The sequence below is a fragment of the Leptosomus discolor genome, chromosome 5 (assembly GCF_034619465.1).
Source record: "Leptosomus discolor isolate bLepDis1 chromosome 5, bLepDis1.hap2, whole genome shotgun sequence".
In the NCBI taxonomy this organism is placed as follows: domain Eukaryota; kingdom Metazoa; phylum Chordata; class Aves; order Leptosomiformes; family Leptosomidae; genus Leptosomus; species Leptosomus discolor.
Window position 1 is genome coordinate 27,672,276 of NC_141395.1, and position 19,205 is coordinate 27,691,480.

A 19,205-nucleotide genomic window follows, 5' to 3' on the forward strand; every position below is an offset into this window, starting at 1 on the left:
ACTGCTGGTATTAAATCTAATATAAGCGTTTAAAGTAAAAATGTTTGCACAGACTCATTTCAGTTCCCAAAGCAAATACTAAAAAATACAGGGATAGTTGCAATAGTGCAAGGGAAATGCAACCTCCTGCCTACCATAGACACATATAGTATGCAAGAGCAGTCCTAAATAAGGTTATAAACTAAAAGAAAAAGCAGCTGCAGAGTATTTGAGTAAGCCCACTCTGATTCAGTACATCTTTCAATGGCCGGGACCTCAGCAGATACTAAAGCTTCCTTGCCTGTTCACACTTCCCAGGCTCTGATGTGGAAGTGAAAAAATCTCACTTGCCCATTCCTGCAAATATATCTCTTTTAGTATGATGTATAATACCCGAGCCCAGGCAATGAAAAGCAAAAAGGATAAGGAGGGTTTTTTTCTCCTTTTCTCCTCTGCTTCAGAAGAATTCCAGCCTGGAAGAACTGTTAAAAATGATGTAAATTTCACAGCCTGAAGGGTGGTTTGGAATCTCTCTCTACATAGTTTTCGAGGGAGCTTTTTCCTTAAGAAAACACACATGTACACTTTTATCCAAAATAGCAAGAGTCTGAGAAAAGAAGTAAATCGATCTTTGCAGTATTTCTTACCATGATACCAGTGTGAATCATTATGTAATGCACAGTTTGAGTAACGTCAGCTGCATGGATCAAATTGTGATATGGATTTTTGTATTTGCTGTAACCAACTTCAAGAGCTTCAGCAAAAGAAATAAGATTGGGAACAGGGATCTGGGGGGAAGCAAAAATTAAAATAAACGTCTTTTCCTGCAACAGATGCAAAGTTAATCAAGCAATAAACAAACCACAAATAAACACACCATAGAATTTAAACAACAAAATAAAAATTTGAAATTTAAAGGTCTAATATTGTACATGCAGCAGGGAGTCTTCTCCCAGTTCTTGTAGATGTTATATCCCTCTACATACATCATGCACAGCATGTGGTTAGTGTACAAGAGACTGCAGAACTATCAACCAAATAGTTTTCAAGACATGTTTGTCTGTCTGTACCAGGAATGCATAGATTCCTCATGTAATAAAGGTGTGACAGATAGGTGTCTAATAATAGGATTATCTCCTTTCCTTCACCAGTTTTACCTTGCCTGAGACAAGGTTTCCTTGAATCTGATAGTATGACTTTCCTTCCTGCAGATAATGTATGAAGTACAGGTACTATCTGGTCCTATTTATTTTCCCATTGTCCTGGTTTCGAATGGGGTAGAGTTAATTTTCTTCATAGTAGCTGGTACTAAGTTTTGGATTTGTGCTGGAAACAGTGTGGATAATACAGGGATGTTTTTGTTATTGCTGAGCAGCACTTGCACAGAGTTGAGGCCTTTTCTGCTCCTCACGGCACCCCACCAGCAAGCAGGCTGGAGGTGCACAAGAAGCTGGGAGGGGACACAGCCAGGACAGCTGACCCCAACTGTCCAAAGGCATATTCCATACCATACGATGTCATGCTCAGCAATAAAACTAAAGGAAATTTTGGCTGGGAGGCTGCTGCTCAGGGACTGGCTGGGCATCAGTTTGTTGGTGGTGAGGAATTGTTTTCATTTGCATCACTTGTCTTTCTTTGGTTTTATTTCTCTCTTTGTTATTTTTCTTTTCATTACAATATTATTAATTATATTTTAATGTCTTTCAATTCTTAAACTGTTCTTATCTCAACCCACAAGTTTTCTCACTTTTACCCTTCCAATTCTCTTTCCCCCCCATCCTGCTGGTGGGGGAGTGAGCGAGCAACTGTGTTGCCAGCTGGGGTTAAACTATGACACCCATGTAACGACATGACATTTTCCTTAAGATTTTTTTCTTTATTTAAAAACCCTGCAAGGTAAACAGTGGGACTGAGAGTGGGCTTAAGCTGACTGAGCCAGTAACACTGTGTACTTTCTGATTGTGTTGTTAACGGTAGCCCTGGTATGGTTCTGACTTCAAGCACTCAGAGCTTGAAGGGAAAAACCTTGATGGGGAAAGCTGAGTCTAGGTTATTGGCTAAAATTAAAATATTCAAACCAACTTCAGGGTGAGGCAGCCTCTTTGAAATTTTTTCCAGTGGAGAGATTTTGAAACCGTAACAAAACTTCCATTCAGTACTAATACAAAGATAAATTTATAATTTTGATCTGTTTTTTATCTCAGCCTTTCAAAGTTGGTTGTAAGCACTCCATATTGTATTGCAACACCCTGCAAACACCATGGAAAAGTAGCCTTCTCTTTATATATCCCCAAAGCTGGTTATGAGAGGAAGGTTCAGCTGAAACCCCTGCACAGCGGTGGGCAACATACTACGACAGATCATGAAAGAAGTACTTAGGACTAACTAGTTTTCAGCCTTATTAGGAATCTTTGTTCCATGAAGCTAGGACACTGATTCACTACTGCTAAGTAAATAGGCTGTATACATGAACTGTTTATTTAATGCTTACAGCATTTAGCTGTTCACTAGAAACATCCCATCCAAAACCAACTTGACATAGGTCTACATAGATTTCCATTTTTTGGGTTGCAGAAAAATTCGAATGCTCTGGGTGAAGTTCCATTTGGTAGAACTATTGGTATATTACAATGTTCAATTTGCCATATTCTTTGAAATTCTGCACTGCATTGTACAATAAAAAACATTTCAAACATATCCTGGTTTTCTTGTATTTTAAGTTCGTCATACTTATTTTTGCATATATATTTTTATTTATGGCTAGTTTCTGACCTTGAAACGGCTCAAAAGGTCATATCGGGTAAACAGCTCATACATCATAAATTTCAGACTGTGCTCTCCACTTGCTTCATTGAGGGCAAAGACGTCAAAAGACCATTTATCAACATCCTGTACGTGAGGGAAAAAGAGGAAAAAAATAAGATTTCCATTGGTTTAAATAGGTTTCTAGTTAATCACTGGAAAAGGTATTTTGGGTTTTTTTGGAGGGAAGGGGGAGAGTTTGGTTGGGTTTTTGTCCGACTCTTTCAAACTCCTACTGTAAATAACACATTAATGACTATTTCAATATTAATGATGAAAATAGTTGTGTCAGTTATGAATAAAATACTTGTAACATGACCTATGCAACTTTGTATGCTTTGAATCAAAGGCCTTAATCTTTCAAATTTAACCTTCTGCATACAAATTGCCTATAGAAACTTGGGAAGCTAGTGTGAATACCCAGCCTTTAAACAGGCTGTCATGCAATGTCTTTAACACTATAGCCATATAGCAACTTGAGAACATTGTAACAGTGTTTGTCTTCCAGGGAAAAAGGTGAGGTACTTCATTCTCAAGAAATAACATTTTTTTAATTGGATACATTGCCATAGAAACTTTACTACTATGAAAGATCACCTTTTGGGTGTGTTACAGCAATGCCTTAAATTCACATTCACAGCAAATACTGTACTTATTCCATAAGCTGCAACTTCTTTTGTTAGATCTATCCCAATACTAATTTGCCTTTTTTCTTTCCTAAAAAGCAAGCAAATGCTGCTGAGACACTGATTACCACACCACTGGGAGCTGATAAAATCATGTCTCACGTTTCTATTAAAAAAATCCTATACAATTTTCATCCTAGTGCTCTAATAACCTATAAATTCACAAGTAATCAGGGAAACAGATCAGAATCATGTTATTTGTGAATTTTTAACTATTAATTTATCTGTTCTTTGTGCTCAGTTCTGTAGTGCTAACTATGGCTAGGGTATGTTCAGTTGAAAAATATATTAATTTCACTCTAAAAAAAAAAAAATCACTAAACATAAGTACAAGCACATTTCAGTTCCACAATAATTAAACTTATTTCACCTTAAATGTTACTATCACTTCTGCTGGGTAAGCCAAACCAACCATGCTAGAAGTTCTTCGGTACATCCTAAAAAAAACAAATGAAATATTAAGGAATAGCACTCATTTAAAAAGTACTGGAACAATTAATCTTTTTTTAATTCATCTTTCACAGTTTGTGAAATAACAGTAAGCTATTTAAGGGTCTGATCCCAAAAATTACATAAATCTTTTTAAGAACTTCTGAGAAAAGCCCCTCTGCTTGTGTGCTACTCTTATTTAGTGCAGTCTTTGGTGTATTTCAGTGTAGAAGTTTCAAAGACATAAAGTTTATTTCCAGAATTTTCCAAAGTTCAGGAGATTCCGTTACAAATTTAGAGGTTTCATCTGGATTTCTGCATAGAAAAATAGAACAATTGCAGAAATTGAAACCCAAATTCTGACTCAAAGATTTGCTTCAGGTTCATCTGACCACTTAAGGGATCTTCAACAAATACTGTGGTTAAATGCAGTACTTGCTGTAATAAGAAAACAAAGCTCTCACCTTTCTACAAAAATCCCAGCCTGTACAGCATGCACAATGCTTCGGAATTTGGGCTTTTCTTCAGGTCTCCTTTTCACTATGCCCATTTCTCTTGTGAACGTAGAAGCTAACCAGTCCCGCACTTCCAGCGGGACCGAATCCGACTGGATGTCAGAGAGCTCATCCTCAGTGTCCAAAAGCTTCCTAGGAAAAAATTAATACAGGGTTACTGAGAAGATGGCAGACATAAGCAAAATGAGTATGGACAGCTGAACAGATAACAAAACAGAATTTAACAGGAGCAGAGGTTGTCTGTAGAATTGACTTGGCATATCACTAAATGTCTTCTCTGGTAGACATACTGAGGCCACTGGGAAGGTGGGCACAGCAGATATCTTCCCTCTCTCCTGCTGCTCACCTTCCAGAAGGTAAAAGATATTCAAATGCATGATATTCAAGTAAATGCGAGAGATTTTTCTACAAAGATGTCACAGCTATTGTGGATTGAAGTGTTATAAATGAGTTATAAAATCCTGAGTTGATGTCTAAAACAGTGCCTGACATGAATGTCCATAGAAAGAGGGGTTAGTGTTGTAACTGAGAGCACCAGTGGTCCACCTGATCTGTCCTCCAAAACGGTACAAAAAAATGTTTTGATACTCACATGCAAAGTAAATTATATTACATAGCAATTCTATAGTGAACGCCTTTCAATGAACACCCTGTATACAGGCTCATCACGTTATTCCAGTGCAATGGAAGAACTAAAGGGAATTAATTCCTTCTGTGAGGAGATCCGTATTCCTATTGAAGGCAGCATGATAAAACCATAGCAGTAAAGATGATACACAAGAAAGGATTGCAAGTCAGCTTTCACAGTTCTTAGTTCAAAAAGTTAGAAAAGTTATGTATACCTCATGCAAAATAGAAAAAGTATTAAAAAGAAACTTCAACAAAACTGAATTGGAGGCCATCAGTTTATTTAGAAGAAACATGTAACTAAGTATTCTCTTAAAACAGACTCAATATTTCAATTCTACACTGCTATAAACCTACCAGGTGTATGAACACAATCTTTTTATTGTTATTTGCCATTGTTATTCTGTTATTTGCCCGTATCACTCACTCTGCCGGGGTTTTCAAAGAATCAAATCCCTTATTTAGTCAGATAAGTTTTCCTCTTGTTATCTTGTTAAAAGGGAAGACTCTTTCCCCTGTTTGTCTACTCTCTCCTTATATTTATTCATTATTTTCACACCATTCACTTTCTCAGTTTCTCTCCTTCAACATTTTCAAAACCTTGCCTAATTCAGGTCTTCTCTGGCACATAGAGGAATTGAGCAGCAACATGGATGATGAAGAAAAGCCTCAACACAGGCAAATCGGTGAACAGTGACTGTATATTTGCACTTATCTGCCCTGTTCTCAGCTTCAACAGCTTATCTGGCTGGAAGCATATGTTGTGAGATTTTTCAACTGGGGTTTAAAAAAAAAAAAAAAAAATCCATAAAATGCCCCCAGGACCACCACCATTTACTGAAAGAACAGCAGAAACGTTCCTACTTTTTAGGGACATAGAATTATCAGACTAGGAAAGCTCTTTAACATAGTGCAAGGGGAGCAGAATGGGCAAGAATTATGAGATTTTATGACAGTGGGACATGGACCAAAAGGCAGTAATTTATTCTGGAGGAGCAGGACTTGTGTAGAGAAAAGGATTTGGGCAAATTATCTTACAAAACTGAACCAAGGCTGAGACTGGCCATAGGTCAAAGACTATAAACTTCCTTTATTCCCTAAATTAAAAGCTATATAGTCCGCTTAAATCCCTACTATTCTAAAACTGTTATTAAATATCCCTGGAGAGATCATTACATTCATATTTCTGAGGAATAGTCGACATTTGATGTATTTGTAATATAATCAGGAATAAACCTTATAATCCCTTAAACATATTTTTGTAACTATCCCAACTGTTACTCAAATGACATGAAATTATTCCAGTGATAAAAGGACCATGAGCATCAGACTGCCTCAGAGCATGCAGCAGGGATACTCCACATTACCTGTGCATCATGAAGCACAGCTCCACATCAGTTGACCTGAATTTGGGACCAAGTCCTGAGTTCTGCAGATATGAGCCACTGAAGTACTAATTAAGGCTAACAAGACACACTGCAGTTTTTCTAATCTTTTTAACCATTCATCTGTAAAATAGGAGGACTATTCAGTCTGTAAATGATAGTAATAGTAGTTACTTTATGAAGACAGAACAGAGAAAACAGTGTTTGACAAAATGTTTCTCTAACCAGTAATTTTCATGAGACCACTGCTCGCTGATGAGAGGTGACTGAACATGCTAGCAGAGTTTCAGTGTATCTGGTTCCTACTTAAATAACTAGGAAAGCAACTGCAGCATAGAATTACGGTGTAAGCACAACCCTTACAAGTAAGTACAAGCTCTTGCAGATCCCTCAACAGATAACCTTAGTGAGTTGTTGAATTCATTTATTTCAGAAGCCTAACTGAAATAACATTTAAGGAGAAGAAACAAGGGATAGTCAGTCATCTCATAACTGCCTATTTTCTAAACTTTCCTGACCCTTTGAAGAATAAGATTTACATTGGGGAAAATTACTCATGGCATATGCAGTGCTAGAAATGGCCTTTGAATAAATACATTAATAACTGCCAGACTTCTGTAATTAGAGGGACAGGGCTCATATATATGGGTCTACACATCTGAATAAATGGATTGTCAGATGGATACATAATTTGATGGTAATTTTATTTAGAGAGAGAAACAAATTAGGCTATATATTGCACCATACAAACTATGCTTAATTATCACAAATTCTTAGAATCCAATATTCAACTCATTTCACAGTTTGTAACTTTTTTCAACTTTTATTCATCTATTTATACCTTGATTATAAAATATAGTATTTCCATTATATTTCCATGGGTGTGCATATATATGTGTACATACACAGTATTGTGGATTCTGTGAAACACATCTAATTGTTCACCTTTTACCCACTGATTGCGAAAACACTTCTTTAAAATAACCCAAATAAAGCAACTTTATACATTGAAACATAAGAATACATTGTTTTTATCAGTAACCTTACTTACTATTTACAAAATGCACACACACATATATAAATTTTACTAAACGTAACAAAAAGAACCTTCAGCAGAAGAATCAGAACTTGTACACATTAGCCAGAAGTACTAACAGTACTTCAGCACTTACATCGCAATAACAGCTGAAAAATTTTTCACCCAAAAAGAACCAGTTTATGATAAGCCACCACTATATTTTTTTTACACAGACATTGATCTTTTTATGTCAAACCATTTTGCAGCTTGTTTGCCGGCCTCTAGTCTATTGATATACATCACTGCAGTGAACGCACCTAGAAAATCACAGAGCCCTTATGTGCCTGTCGTTCTTGCGGTTACTAGTTCTGTTGCTCAGAACGTAACTGCAACTAAGGTTGACTCTGTAAGCGCACGTCCCCCTGATGCAACCACTGAGCATTAGAATATCATCATTTATTTGAATAAATTCTACAACATTTTTTATAATTACTGGGAAAAAACATAACTGTCTGAACTGTAATATTCAGAAAATTTTTATTCCCAAGTGTTTGTCTTACTGCTATTTTAATTTATACCTACCTAGAACTGACAACTTTCAAAAGCTTCAGTAAAATCAGTGAATCAATAGGAAGTTACTGGAGTTTTGGTTTTGCCTAATGAAAGTTTTAAATATATTTTCCATTTACCTGGGCAATAATAAATTCTGCATTCTGTAATTCTACTGTTATTTAGACGACTTGCTCTAAATTGCCACTTTACGAATCACAGAGGAGTAGGTAAATTATTATTATAGCTGATTATTCAGGATGCCTTTAAATTAAAAAAAAAAAAAGAGAAGGGGAAAGGTGAAATAGTATCAGAAGACGGGGTCAAAACAAAGACTAACATAGTTAAAGTTCAGCTAAAGTAAACTTTCTATCAAATATTAGACGGACTTTTGCAAGATTTTACAATATAATTTGTAATTGTAAATTGTAAAATGTAATAATTTTGCAACATTTTGCAATATGTAAACTTTTAAATAGGTTCAAAAATGGATAAATTAATGAGCAAAATAACAAGTGACCACAGCTGTCAAACACAATGCTAGAACCTCTGGCTTAGAAAGTATTTGGAGCGGAGTGACTGCAAGATCCACAGCCTCATCCTCTAAATCAACCACACTGAAGATCAGAAATGGCAGGCATTTATTTTCTATTTTAAAGCTACATAGTTGTTCCACAAAGTCATCCTTAAAATAAAACTCCACTGGGATTAATTCCATTCAGCTAAGAGACATGAACTCCAATATCCTAGCACACGCTTTAATTTTTTCTTCCTTAAAGCTACTCAACACCTAAAAATCCTAATAATCAAAACAAAAAGCTTTAACACAATGTGCCACACAAAGTACTTTTTTTTTCAACACAAATTCAGAATTTCAGTGTTACATACACTTATTTTGCTCATATATCGTTAGTCTATTAAGCAGATGCAATACGACAAAGAGTATGCATAGGACGGAGAGGGGGAGGGTTGGGTTATTTAATTCTATTTGTTCTATGAGTGGAACTCCCATTGACAGATGTGGGAATAAGTAAGATATAGCCCCTGGCATTTCAGCTTAGCAATCAATTAATATTGCAGTCATAGTAACTAATAACCTGATCTTTTTGTCACAGTACTCTGTTTTTTACCAAGAATAATTTTTCAAAATTCAAGTAGTGGTAATTTCTAGCTCTCTTTTAATTTAATAAGAATTTTAAATGTAGTAATGAACTAGTCAGAAGTATATTTCTTTTCCCTTAGGAATATATCAGATGTACTATGGAGGAGAAGAAAGAAAGGAAAATGGAAAAAAAATTAGACAATGGCTATGGGGAAAAAACCCCACAACTTTCAGTGCTAATCAGTCATGCTGCCTAACAGAAGTGGTGAAAGATTTCCAGAGGAGGGACTGAGAGGAGGCATTAGCTCTTTACTGTTTAGTGAATTAATCAAGCTAATGATCAAACCCTTAAGACAGAACTGATCAAAGTCCTATTCCAGGTCTAGAATGCAGAAGGCAAAGAATTTGTAGTCCAAATAGCCAATTCACATTTTTATCAATCATTTGTGTTCTAGTGTCTCACTACCTTCCTGAAGGAGCATGAATCAATATATTCAATCAATATTTACGTCCTCTCTAGTCCACTACAATTTCGCTAGCATCCACTAAAACATTCTCTTGACTCCCACTGAGGATAAACAAATTGCAAAAATCATTGAGGTGCATTTAGTGCATAAAGGTCCTTCTAAACAAAGTTATGAATTTACCAACATGTTGTACTCTTAAAATTTAGCACATTCTCAGAAGAATTGTCCTCACTTTGAGAGCTACCAATTAATTACAATAAATGGCAAAGACTCTGGATGAAATAGTTATTACAAAAACAGATGACTAATGGAGTAAGGATGATTGTTACTGGAAACATTCACTTGTTGATACATACTTCCTATTCAGAAATACAGACATACATACCAAAGGCCATCAACAATCTTAAGATCCAGGTCAGTATATTCATGATTAAAAAACTACCATTTTTCAGGAGTACAGCTATGAGATAATGTATTTTCCTTTTAATTCAATTGCTTTAATGTGGTGTTCTGGAAGCTCTATAGGGCAGGGACTACCTCCAGGCACGACCTACAAATAAACTAGCTGAAATAACTTTGAGATAGAAAAATTCAGTAACTTTGGCAAACGGATGCAGGCCATTTATTAAATATCCTAACTGAAGATTTTTAGTCAGAATTTAACAGATTTTCAGTTATTTTAAGTGTACTTTTTTAATATAACTTTGATGTTGTTGTAAGCCTCCACCTCAGAAAAAAACTTTGGTTTAGTACAAAAGATTTTAAAGGCTTATTTTAAGCTTATATTTAATCTTTTATAAGTTTGGAATATACTGAATTAATCTCAACACAGTAAGCTTTTGCTCAATAGCAGATTTTACAGAAGCATCATTCGTAGATTCCATTAATGGATAAACTTAATGATTTACTTCAATTCAATAGCCAGGGAGGAGACTCTGGTAAAAGGAAAGCAGACCCACAGGTAGAAGTGAGAGAGATTTAATGAAACACCATCAATACCAACAGAGACATACAGAGTTATACTTAGCCAAACAAATGTCCAGTCATCACAACTGACTGGAGAGCAGTCCTCAGGAGAAGGCAGAGGAGGAGTAGAAGAAACCCCAGCAGGAATCCCACTGGGGCTCTCTCTCCTTAGTAAACCTTCCCCCTTTATAGTGACCATGACATTATGGGATGGGCTACACCTGTAGCTAACTCAGGTCAGCTGCCCTGGCTGACTTGAAACTGCTAATGGCTTGCCTAGTGTGGCTGGGCTGTGATTCTGTCCCAGCCAAACCAGGACAAGGACAGAGCTCAGAGGGTTGTGATCAGTGGCACTGAGTCCAGCTGGAGGCCCGTGGCTAGTGGTGTTCCCCAGAGATCAGTACTAGCTCCAGTCTTATTCAACATATTCATCAAAGACCTGGATGAAGGCACAGAGTCCACCCTCAGCAAGTTTGCTGATGACACAAAACTGGGAGGAGTGGCTGATACACCACAAGGCTGTGCTGCCATTCAGCAAGACCAGGACATGCTGGAGAGCTGGGCAGAGAGGAACCAAATGAGGTTTAATAAGGGCAAGTGTAGGGTCCTGCACCTGGGAAGCACTAACCCCATACACCAGTACAGATTGGGGGTCACCAATACAGGTTGGGGGTTGACCTGCTGGAGAGCATCTCTGCAGAGAAGGACCTGGGAGTTCTGGTAGACAAGTGGATCATGAGCCAGCAATGTGCCCTTGTGGCCAAGAAGACCAATGGCATCCTGGAGTGCATTGAGAAGAGTGTGGCCAACAGGTCAAGGGAGGTTATTCTCCTGCTCTAAACTGCCCTGGTGAGGCCACATCTGGAGCACTGTGTCCAGTTCTGGGCCTCGCAGTTCAAGAGGGACAGGGAACTACTGCAAGGAGTCCAGCAGAGGGCTATGAAGATGATGAAGGGACTGGAGCGCCTGCCCCATGAGGAAAGGCTGAGAGACCTGGGGCTCTTTAGCCTGGAGAAGAGAAGACTGAGAGGAGATCTTATCAATGCTTCTAAATATCTAAAGGGCGGGTGTCAAGAGAATGGAGCCAGACTCTTTTCAGTGGTGCCCAGTGATAGGACAAGAGGCAACAGGCATAAACTGGAGCACAGGAAGTTCTGCCTCAACATGAGGAAAAACTTCTTTATTCTGAGGGTGACAGAACACTGGAACAGGCTGCCCAGGGAGGCTGTGGAGTCTCCTTCTCTGGAGATATTCAAAACCCACCTGGACACAATCCTGTCCAACCTGCTCTGGGTGAACCTGCTTTAGCAAGGGGTTGGACTAGATGATCTCCAGATCCCTTCAAAGTCCTACCATTCTGTGATTCTGTGAAACACTTAGTTACCTTCATATATAAATGAACAAACTAATCTCCCTTTTCATGTAGAGAGATTGGGAAAATACGCTTTTAAAATGTTTAACAAATATATACATCTCTTGACGTAAGCGAATTCAACCTCCTCAACCCTTGCACCTGCAAAGAGATCTGCTGCTGTGACCACCTCTGCTGATTACCTTGAATGGACAATGGTGTTTGAATTAGCACAGTTTCTTCCATAACCAGAGACTTACAGTCAGTGAAACTACGTGATTCACAAAGTCAGATAGATGTTGTATGCTACGGGTGGGAATGGAATGCAAATACTCCTGTTATGTCAAGCAACAGATTCATGCTGTGAGATGCTCGGCAGCAGCTGATGTAGCACTAGCTTAGAGCCTTGCAACACTGATACTAAAATACAGCTTGTGAAAACGAAATAACAAGAAACATAAAAGATGGAGCCTTCACCAACTTTTGTACTCATTTAAAAGAGAGAAGCCACTAAACCTATATTGATGGCTAGAAGAGAGTAAAAGAAAGCATAAGGATATCAAATAAGCATCCTAGTTCATTATTTTTTGAGATATTAATTACTAGCCTTAGTTGCTGCAGCTGTCACAGACTCGGGTTCTGTTGCAGTACCAAAAAACTTGGATACACCACGGAACAGCCTTCTCCAGCTAGCAAACATAATCAAAAGTGTGTACTGAAAGCTGTCCAAGAACAGGCTACGCTGACTGTTCCTCACCACAGGATCTCCTGGAAATGGGAGAATTTCATTTAGTTGTTGTGCTATTGCTAGATTTCGTTCACACTTCCATGACACACAGCTCTGTGAGCACCAGCATCTACTCATGCATTTGTTTCTTTCTTCTTCCTCAGACTCCATGAGACAAAGATACACACATGCACGTTCCTGTCACAAATCTTCTGTGCTGCACCTTGAGTCACACAGAGGTTTGGTGAGATGAAATGACAAAACTCTTTCTCTTGCAAGTGACATGATCCCAGTTTAAACTATTTCCTTTTTTTCCACAATTTGAAGATACGTTTGCCCCTGCTGTAAGTCCAGAAACCACAGAAATATTTGGTGCATTACTGGAGTAGTGGACTGGAAACTCAGTATGGTCCAAGGTGTTTACTACAACAGCAGCCACAAAGTTTGGGTTTAATGACCTCCTTTTTAGCTAATATTACACGTATCAGAATGTACACTTTTTTTTTCAAATAGCAGCTTTTTCTCAAGAAGGACTGTGTTTACAATTATAATATTATTGAAATACCTTCATGATTTCCAGAGCTCTGATGCAAACATATATTGTTGTAACATCACTTACCTTTAATGAGATTTCCTTTTGCTTCATGAATGTAGCAATAATCTGTATCTGTTATTTTTCTTCTTGAATCAAAGAAGTGCAAAGCAATTGCCAGCTATATACAATGGATCTACTTCATACATTACTGAAACACAGTCTCTTCTAAGTCAAAAGTTCTCAAGAGGTCAAAGTCTAAAACAAACTAAAAACCATGTGTGGAATTGAAACTGCACAGATAAATAGTCTCCTGAAATCAAGTACATTTTCTAAAATATTAAGGCATTTAAAAAGAAAAAAAATAGTCTGATTTTATCCAGAACTTAAAAATATTCTCCACAAGAAGTTTACATTTTTTGTTTTATTTGGCTTTGTAATACATATATGTTTTTTTAATCTTGTAATTTTCACCTAGATTTTGTGTGACATTTTCTTCTTAGTTACCACAAAAAAAGAGCTGTGTTTACAAGCAATGGAACAGCTGTCATGACTGAATTATCAGGCTGTATTTATTTCCTGTTTGACTCTAAATATCCTTCTTCCACTACCTTGAGCCAAGTGGTAGGTACTTAATGGAGAAAATTCTGCAAGATTTGTCAGAATTATTTATATCACTTATTGAGTAAATTTGAACTTCTTCCACAGGAGATCTGCTGAGTAGCTGGAACTGTGAGAGTTTCACTGATTATTTTCAGCTGACAGCAAACCTCTGCTTCAGCTACCAAAGCACTAGATCCCTTTCGAGGAAGTACTTAGTGCAGATCATAATTATTCAGCACTGAGAGATGCAACAGTCCTAAAAAGAGCTTCTCAAACAAGCTCATTAATTGACATTGGGCCACAGATAATTAAGCTCATAAGAAAGCAGCACTTAACGTATGTCTGATTTCTCTGTGCTTTCCAACTTTCCATCAGCTCAGAACCTTTTACATGGGATATTGACAATCATTGCCCAAAACCAATTTTTCATGATTTTGGAAGGTTATCCCTACTGCCTGTTTCTAAGTAGTCTGTTCTCATAACTCCATAAATAAAACCTGTTGTGTTATTTCTCTGCCTTTTCCCCAATCCAGCTGCATATAGTTTCAGCAAGAGCATGTATGGAAATGAGTATGTGTACATAGTTTTAAAAAATGCTATCTTATGCTCAGATAAAAGGCTACAGTGTAGAGCAACAGAGAAGCTGACAAAACGAAAGAGGACCTGAGAAAAATACTTCATACTCTGGCTAAAGGGCTTGAATTCTACAGCCATTTCCAGCTAATCGTTGCACTATAAATAAAGATTCAAGGTGCTGTCAGCTTACACATTTTCCTGTACTTCTGTTGTGCACACGCAACTTGATAGAATGATACAGACTTTCCAATCAATTCGAATTAAGTAACAATATACAGGAAAAATTTGTGTATTTCCTACTGTAAGAAATTGGAACTGATCACTGAAAAAAGCTCAGACTTACAAAAAGAAAAGTGGTTTTGCTAGACTTATGTCTGAGATTTAATTTTTAAGCACAAATGGTTCCCCAGAGCTGTGGAATAGGCCAAGCTCTTCCTTGATCCTTGGCTACATTACTGAACATGTTCTGTGAGATACCTTGTACTTGGATCTATTTATTGACCTTAGTTTTGATTTTTCTTTTTGCTTTTTTCATTTCTGTGCCTGTGAAGAATTGCAGAAGGTCCTTCTGCAATAGGTGTGGGACCATTGGTGGGACCAGTTTGTTATGCTGTTTAATAGGATGTACAACATAACAGAAAGATGAGTTAGGAGGATGCTCCCAACCAACTCTCTGTTAGTTGCTATTCCTAATCTGACTGTAGAGATATTTAAAAGGGCTTTCTTTCAGCTGATATTGAAATCTGTCTCCCAGAAAGGTGGGGAAGATGAGAATACCACAGACAGGATTCAGTTTTAGGTGACTGATTGAAGCTGAGGTCTTCCTCTGTTTGGATATGTAATCAATGAGTCAGTATATTCATCAGGACAAAATCCAGGGCTCAAGCATGGGCCCAGAAAGCATGGTTTTTTTCATGTGAGTTGCAGAAACTCTGTACTGAATGCTTGGTCCTAAGCCTGCAATACTTTATAGAACCAGGCGTCACTAAATTTTCTGTGTTATAAGCCAAACCTCAGGAACTATTATGCCCTGTAAACCATGCAACTTCCTTCTGGGATTACTCAAATTATTTTCTCACTGTTTTACTCAATGTATTAATTGTTCTTGCTCTCTACTATAGCAATTACTTTTATCCATACAGCAATTAATTTCTAAGAAACTTACTGAAGTAATTTGAACTTTATGATGTATAGAAGTGCATGTTCAGGCTCAGCAAGAATAGGCCATTCTGTTTATGACCTAACCTATTATTTCTAATCTACTAATGAGTTCAGTTAACTCAGTTCCAGACTCCCAACAGCGGTAGTTCTGTGCAGGACAAAGAACCTGTATTCTTCTGTAGGAATTTGGACAAGTGTAACTGCACAAGCTAATTCCAGCCTCCATTCCCATTTGACTCAATGATACACCACTTTTGTTCCTTAAGGATTAGCTTCCCAGAAGCTGAAGAGACCTTTGTGTGTTTACCTTTAAATGTTTTAGTGCAGATTTAGACTACAGAATACTGGTCGTGCTATTTAAAATGTGATTTTCTTTGCGGTTTGCCATGCAAAAGAGTTTACTATGAAAGTACCAGTGGCAACTACAGGCTCTCTCTGCCACACAATAAATATCTTAATTTGCAAATTGTTTTTAATGAGTAAGTGTCAAAATTTAAAACAGCAGTATACATAATATTGCCCAACTAAGAAGCGGAGGCTCAGCCTATATTTTTAGCAAAAATTTAACACAAATACCACCAGGTTCAAAAAACGCATCACACTGAGTCTGAATTTCAGGGAGACTGCACTAGTCCAGGGAAGAGAAATTAAAATCAAAATCAAACGCCATAAACCAAAATTAAGTATATGCAATATAAAATGCAAACCACTAAATATAAGAGAATAACTTAAGTCAGACAGCAAAACTGATATGTCCACAGTGGAATACTAACTACCATTATTTGGAATACTAACTACCATTATTTGGAATACTAACTACCATTATTTTAAAATATTTTATGTGAATTCATCCAATTTTCTAATAAAGCCTATGTCCCCTGGAAGTCACAAAAGATGGTTTGTCCAAGTCTGCTCAGTTAAGCTTAATTTAACTGAATCTGTAAACATCTTCATAACACATGTGAGCCCTTTTGAAGTCACTGAGGTCCTTAATGCTTTTCAGGTTGTGTATTTTACTTGGGATCGCTAGCAACTTCAAAGTGTCCCTAAGAACTGTATTGCGGCCGGGAGGCTGCTCGGGAAAGTCTTCCCTGTTACCACAGTTTTGTCAGCTTTTCACAGAATTGGATGCGCATACACTCTAAGAGCAGGATGCCACTATAAGTGATCCTGCCAACCTAGTCTGTAATACAATCTCTGAAAAATGGACCACTGATGCTAGCTTCATTTGCAACTGTTTTCATTCTTCTGTTTTCAAATGGGTAGGCTTCCTAGTGCCCAATAGCATATGCTCCAAATTCCTGACTGACAAGGTTCGGTGTGTGAATCACATGCATCAAAGGAAAAGAAACAGGAAAAAGTTAGATCAGTACTTTAAGCACCATATCAAATATTCAGATTTGCAAGGAGTGAGGGGCAGAGAGAGAGAAAGAGAGTTAGGTCCATGAAATAATCAGTACAATGGCAGACTTCTTAAAGGTAGTATGGAACAGAGACATACACTGCACGCTCCATCAGTATTGAAGAAGTTCTGGCAGATATCTTTAAAAGACCATTCTGCTTAGAAAAAATTAGAGAGGCCAGCACACTGAAATAAAAAAACGTAAGTTAGCTAGTTAACTTCATTATAGTACATATCTTAAAATTCTTTCAAGAAGCCAAATACTTAGAACTTCTAATTTAATTGGAGTCAACCCACATTCAAGATGACTGCCAGTAATACTGCCAGTAACAATAATCATAAACAAAGCACCAAACGTTATAAAATAAATCACAGCTTTTCATGAATTTATGTATTTACAGGCCAGATCATAATATCCTGACTCATCTCCATGAGCATTTCATTCCAAAACAGCCCATTTTTAGCAGTGATACAGTCCTTGGCATGATTATTGGTATGTGGCCTGTGGGGGAAAGAAAATCCATCCTTCAGAAAATTCTTATGGCTTTATACTCTGAACATTTGATAAGTGAGGATGACGAGAACTAGGTAAACTCTTCAGACTGTGGTTACATCTGACCTTTGAAATCTCACCTGCTTTAACATTGTTACTAAAAGACCTAAGAGCCACATATGATTCTTCCGATGTGCAGAGACCTTCAGCTCACATCAGTTACAACTGCACACAAAGACCAAAATTCTAAAATGTGATTCCCAGCATCCTTTCCTTTCTTTTTTTTCTCCTCAGACTTACCTGGTTTCATCAATATAAACTGCCTCCAGCACAGATGCTGCATATTCAATATTCTTTTTTAAATCCACCACATTAATGTCACCCTTCTCCAGCTGCTTTACCAAGCATCTTAATCTGTGAAAAACAAAATAAAAATATCAGTGTGTTGCTTATATCAAATTTTAGTGAATGCATTTTCTATTTGAAATACTGGAACCAACACAATAGCCGACATAGAAGCAAGAGACTAACACTGCATCTCTTGTCTTGTTTTTAAAAAATCTGGTTTAGAACACACATGATAATGACTAGCTGTATGTTTTTACAGCTTGCTAAATTTGTAACACCTATTAAGAAAAGGCATATACATTCTGGTAAGTCAGAGAGGACTCAGTAACTACCATCAGAGCAATTTCCTACTAATTTGTGACATTACTATTATGCCCGAGTCTCTAATTTTATTTCAATAATAAATAAAACTTCTCAAGTTATCTTACTATAATTATTCTGTGCTGAGAAGGTTGATTATAATTTTTTAATATCCCCTATATACTGATTCTTCTTCATTTAAATGTATTTACTTTTTATTTAGGCCTCCAGCATGTTTTTGCTGTAGAATTTGTATTTTTTATTAGCACAAGCTAATGTAGAGCTCCATTGTTTCTGTGTTTACAGAAAATTCATTATTATACCAGACGAAAGGTGGTGCCTATGGCATTAGAAAAATCCAAGTATTTTCCCAAGTATGCTTTTACTTTTAGTCTTCAGAACTTTGGTTTATGTTACAAACATGGATATGCCCAAAGGAGATTTTGTAATGCATCAACTCATGCCTGTGTAGTGATACACTGATATGGATAAGCTCCTTGAACACCAGATTTTTCCTAAACTCTCTGATGAGAAGAACACTTTTGACACTGCTCAACTTAACCACATGTTGTCACAGTACTTGAGTGAAATGAAAACCTTATCAGTAACTCTGTAGAGCTGTGACTAAATGGATGCTTAAAGGAGTAGGGGTATTTTCCTTCTTTCTGTGCTATATCTCTGAGTTGAAATAATCTACAGTTTTGTATCATATAAGAAAAAATTTCCGCACTTAAAGTTATATCATTATTATAACTTTGGTGAAATAATCTTTTTTATGTGTATGAAGTGTGAAACAAGCATTTATTTTAAAAGTGGATTGAAATTGAGTCTGTGCTAACCTAGTTTTACTTTCAGAAAAAAATCATATTTATGATGTGAAAAGGCATATACAAAAATAAATGATATGTTATATAACAATATGTTATGTATACTATATATTATTTTAATTGGGTATATACAATATTTGATTGGACCTAATTAAAATGCACTAATTAAAAATGCAGTGATATTCAAAACAAATCCCTCATAAACTTGGAAAGTACTGCTCCATCATAAAACTACTTTCATGTTTTTTCTTTATATTTCTTTGGCCTAAGCATAATAATGTCCAAGCCTGCAAGGATAATTTTAGCAAACGACTCCTCAGTTCTCTAAAGCCTTAATTCAATTCCAGTTAGCATAGAACA

General features: G+C 36.9%; 1 protein-coding gene across 2 annotated transcripts in view; it reads right to left on the reverse strand.

Moving 5' to 3' along the window:
• Positions 1–19,205, reverse strand: part of PDE1A (phosphodiesterase 1A) — a 152,940-nt gene that overhangs the window by 36,434 nt on the left and 97,301 nt on the right. For both annotated transcript variants that reach the window (XM_086464958.1, XM_086464957.1), the window contains exons 2-6: positions 17,671–17,784; positions 4,361–4,543; positions 3,838–3,904; positions 2,752–2,868; positions 627–767 (exon numbers count right to left, since the gene is read on the reverse strand). In XM_086464958.1, the coding sequence (XP_086321084.1) occupies positions 627–767; positions 2,752–2,868; positions 3,838–3,904; positions 4,361–4,543; positions 17,671–17,784 (622 nt within the window). The remainder of the gene's footprint in view (positions 1–626; positions 768–2,751; positions 2,869–3,837; positions 3,905–4,360; positions 4,544–17,670; positions 17,785–19,205) is intronic.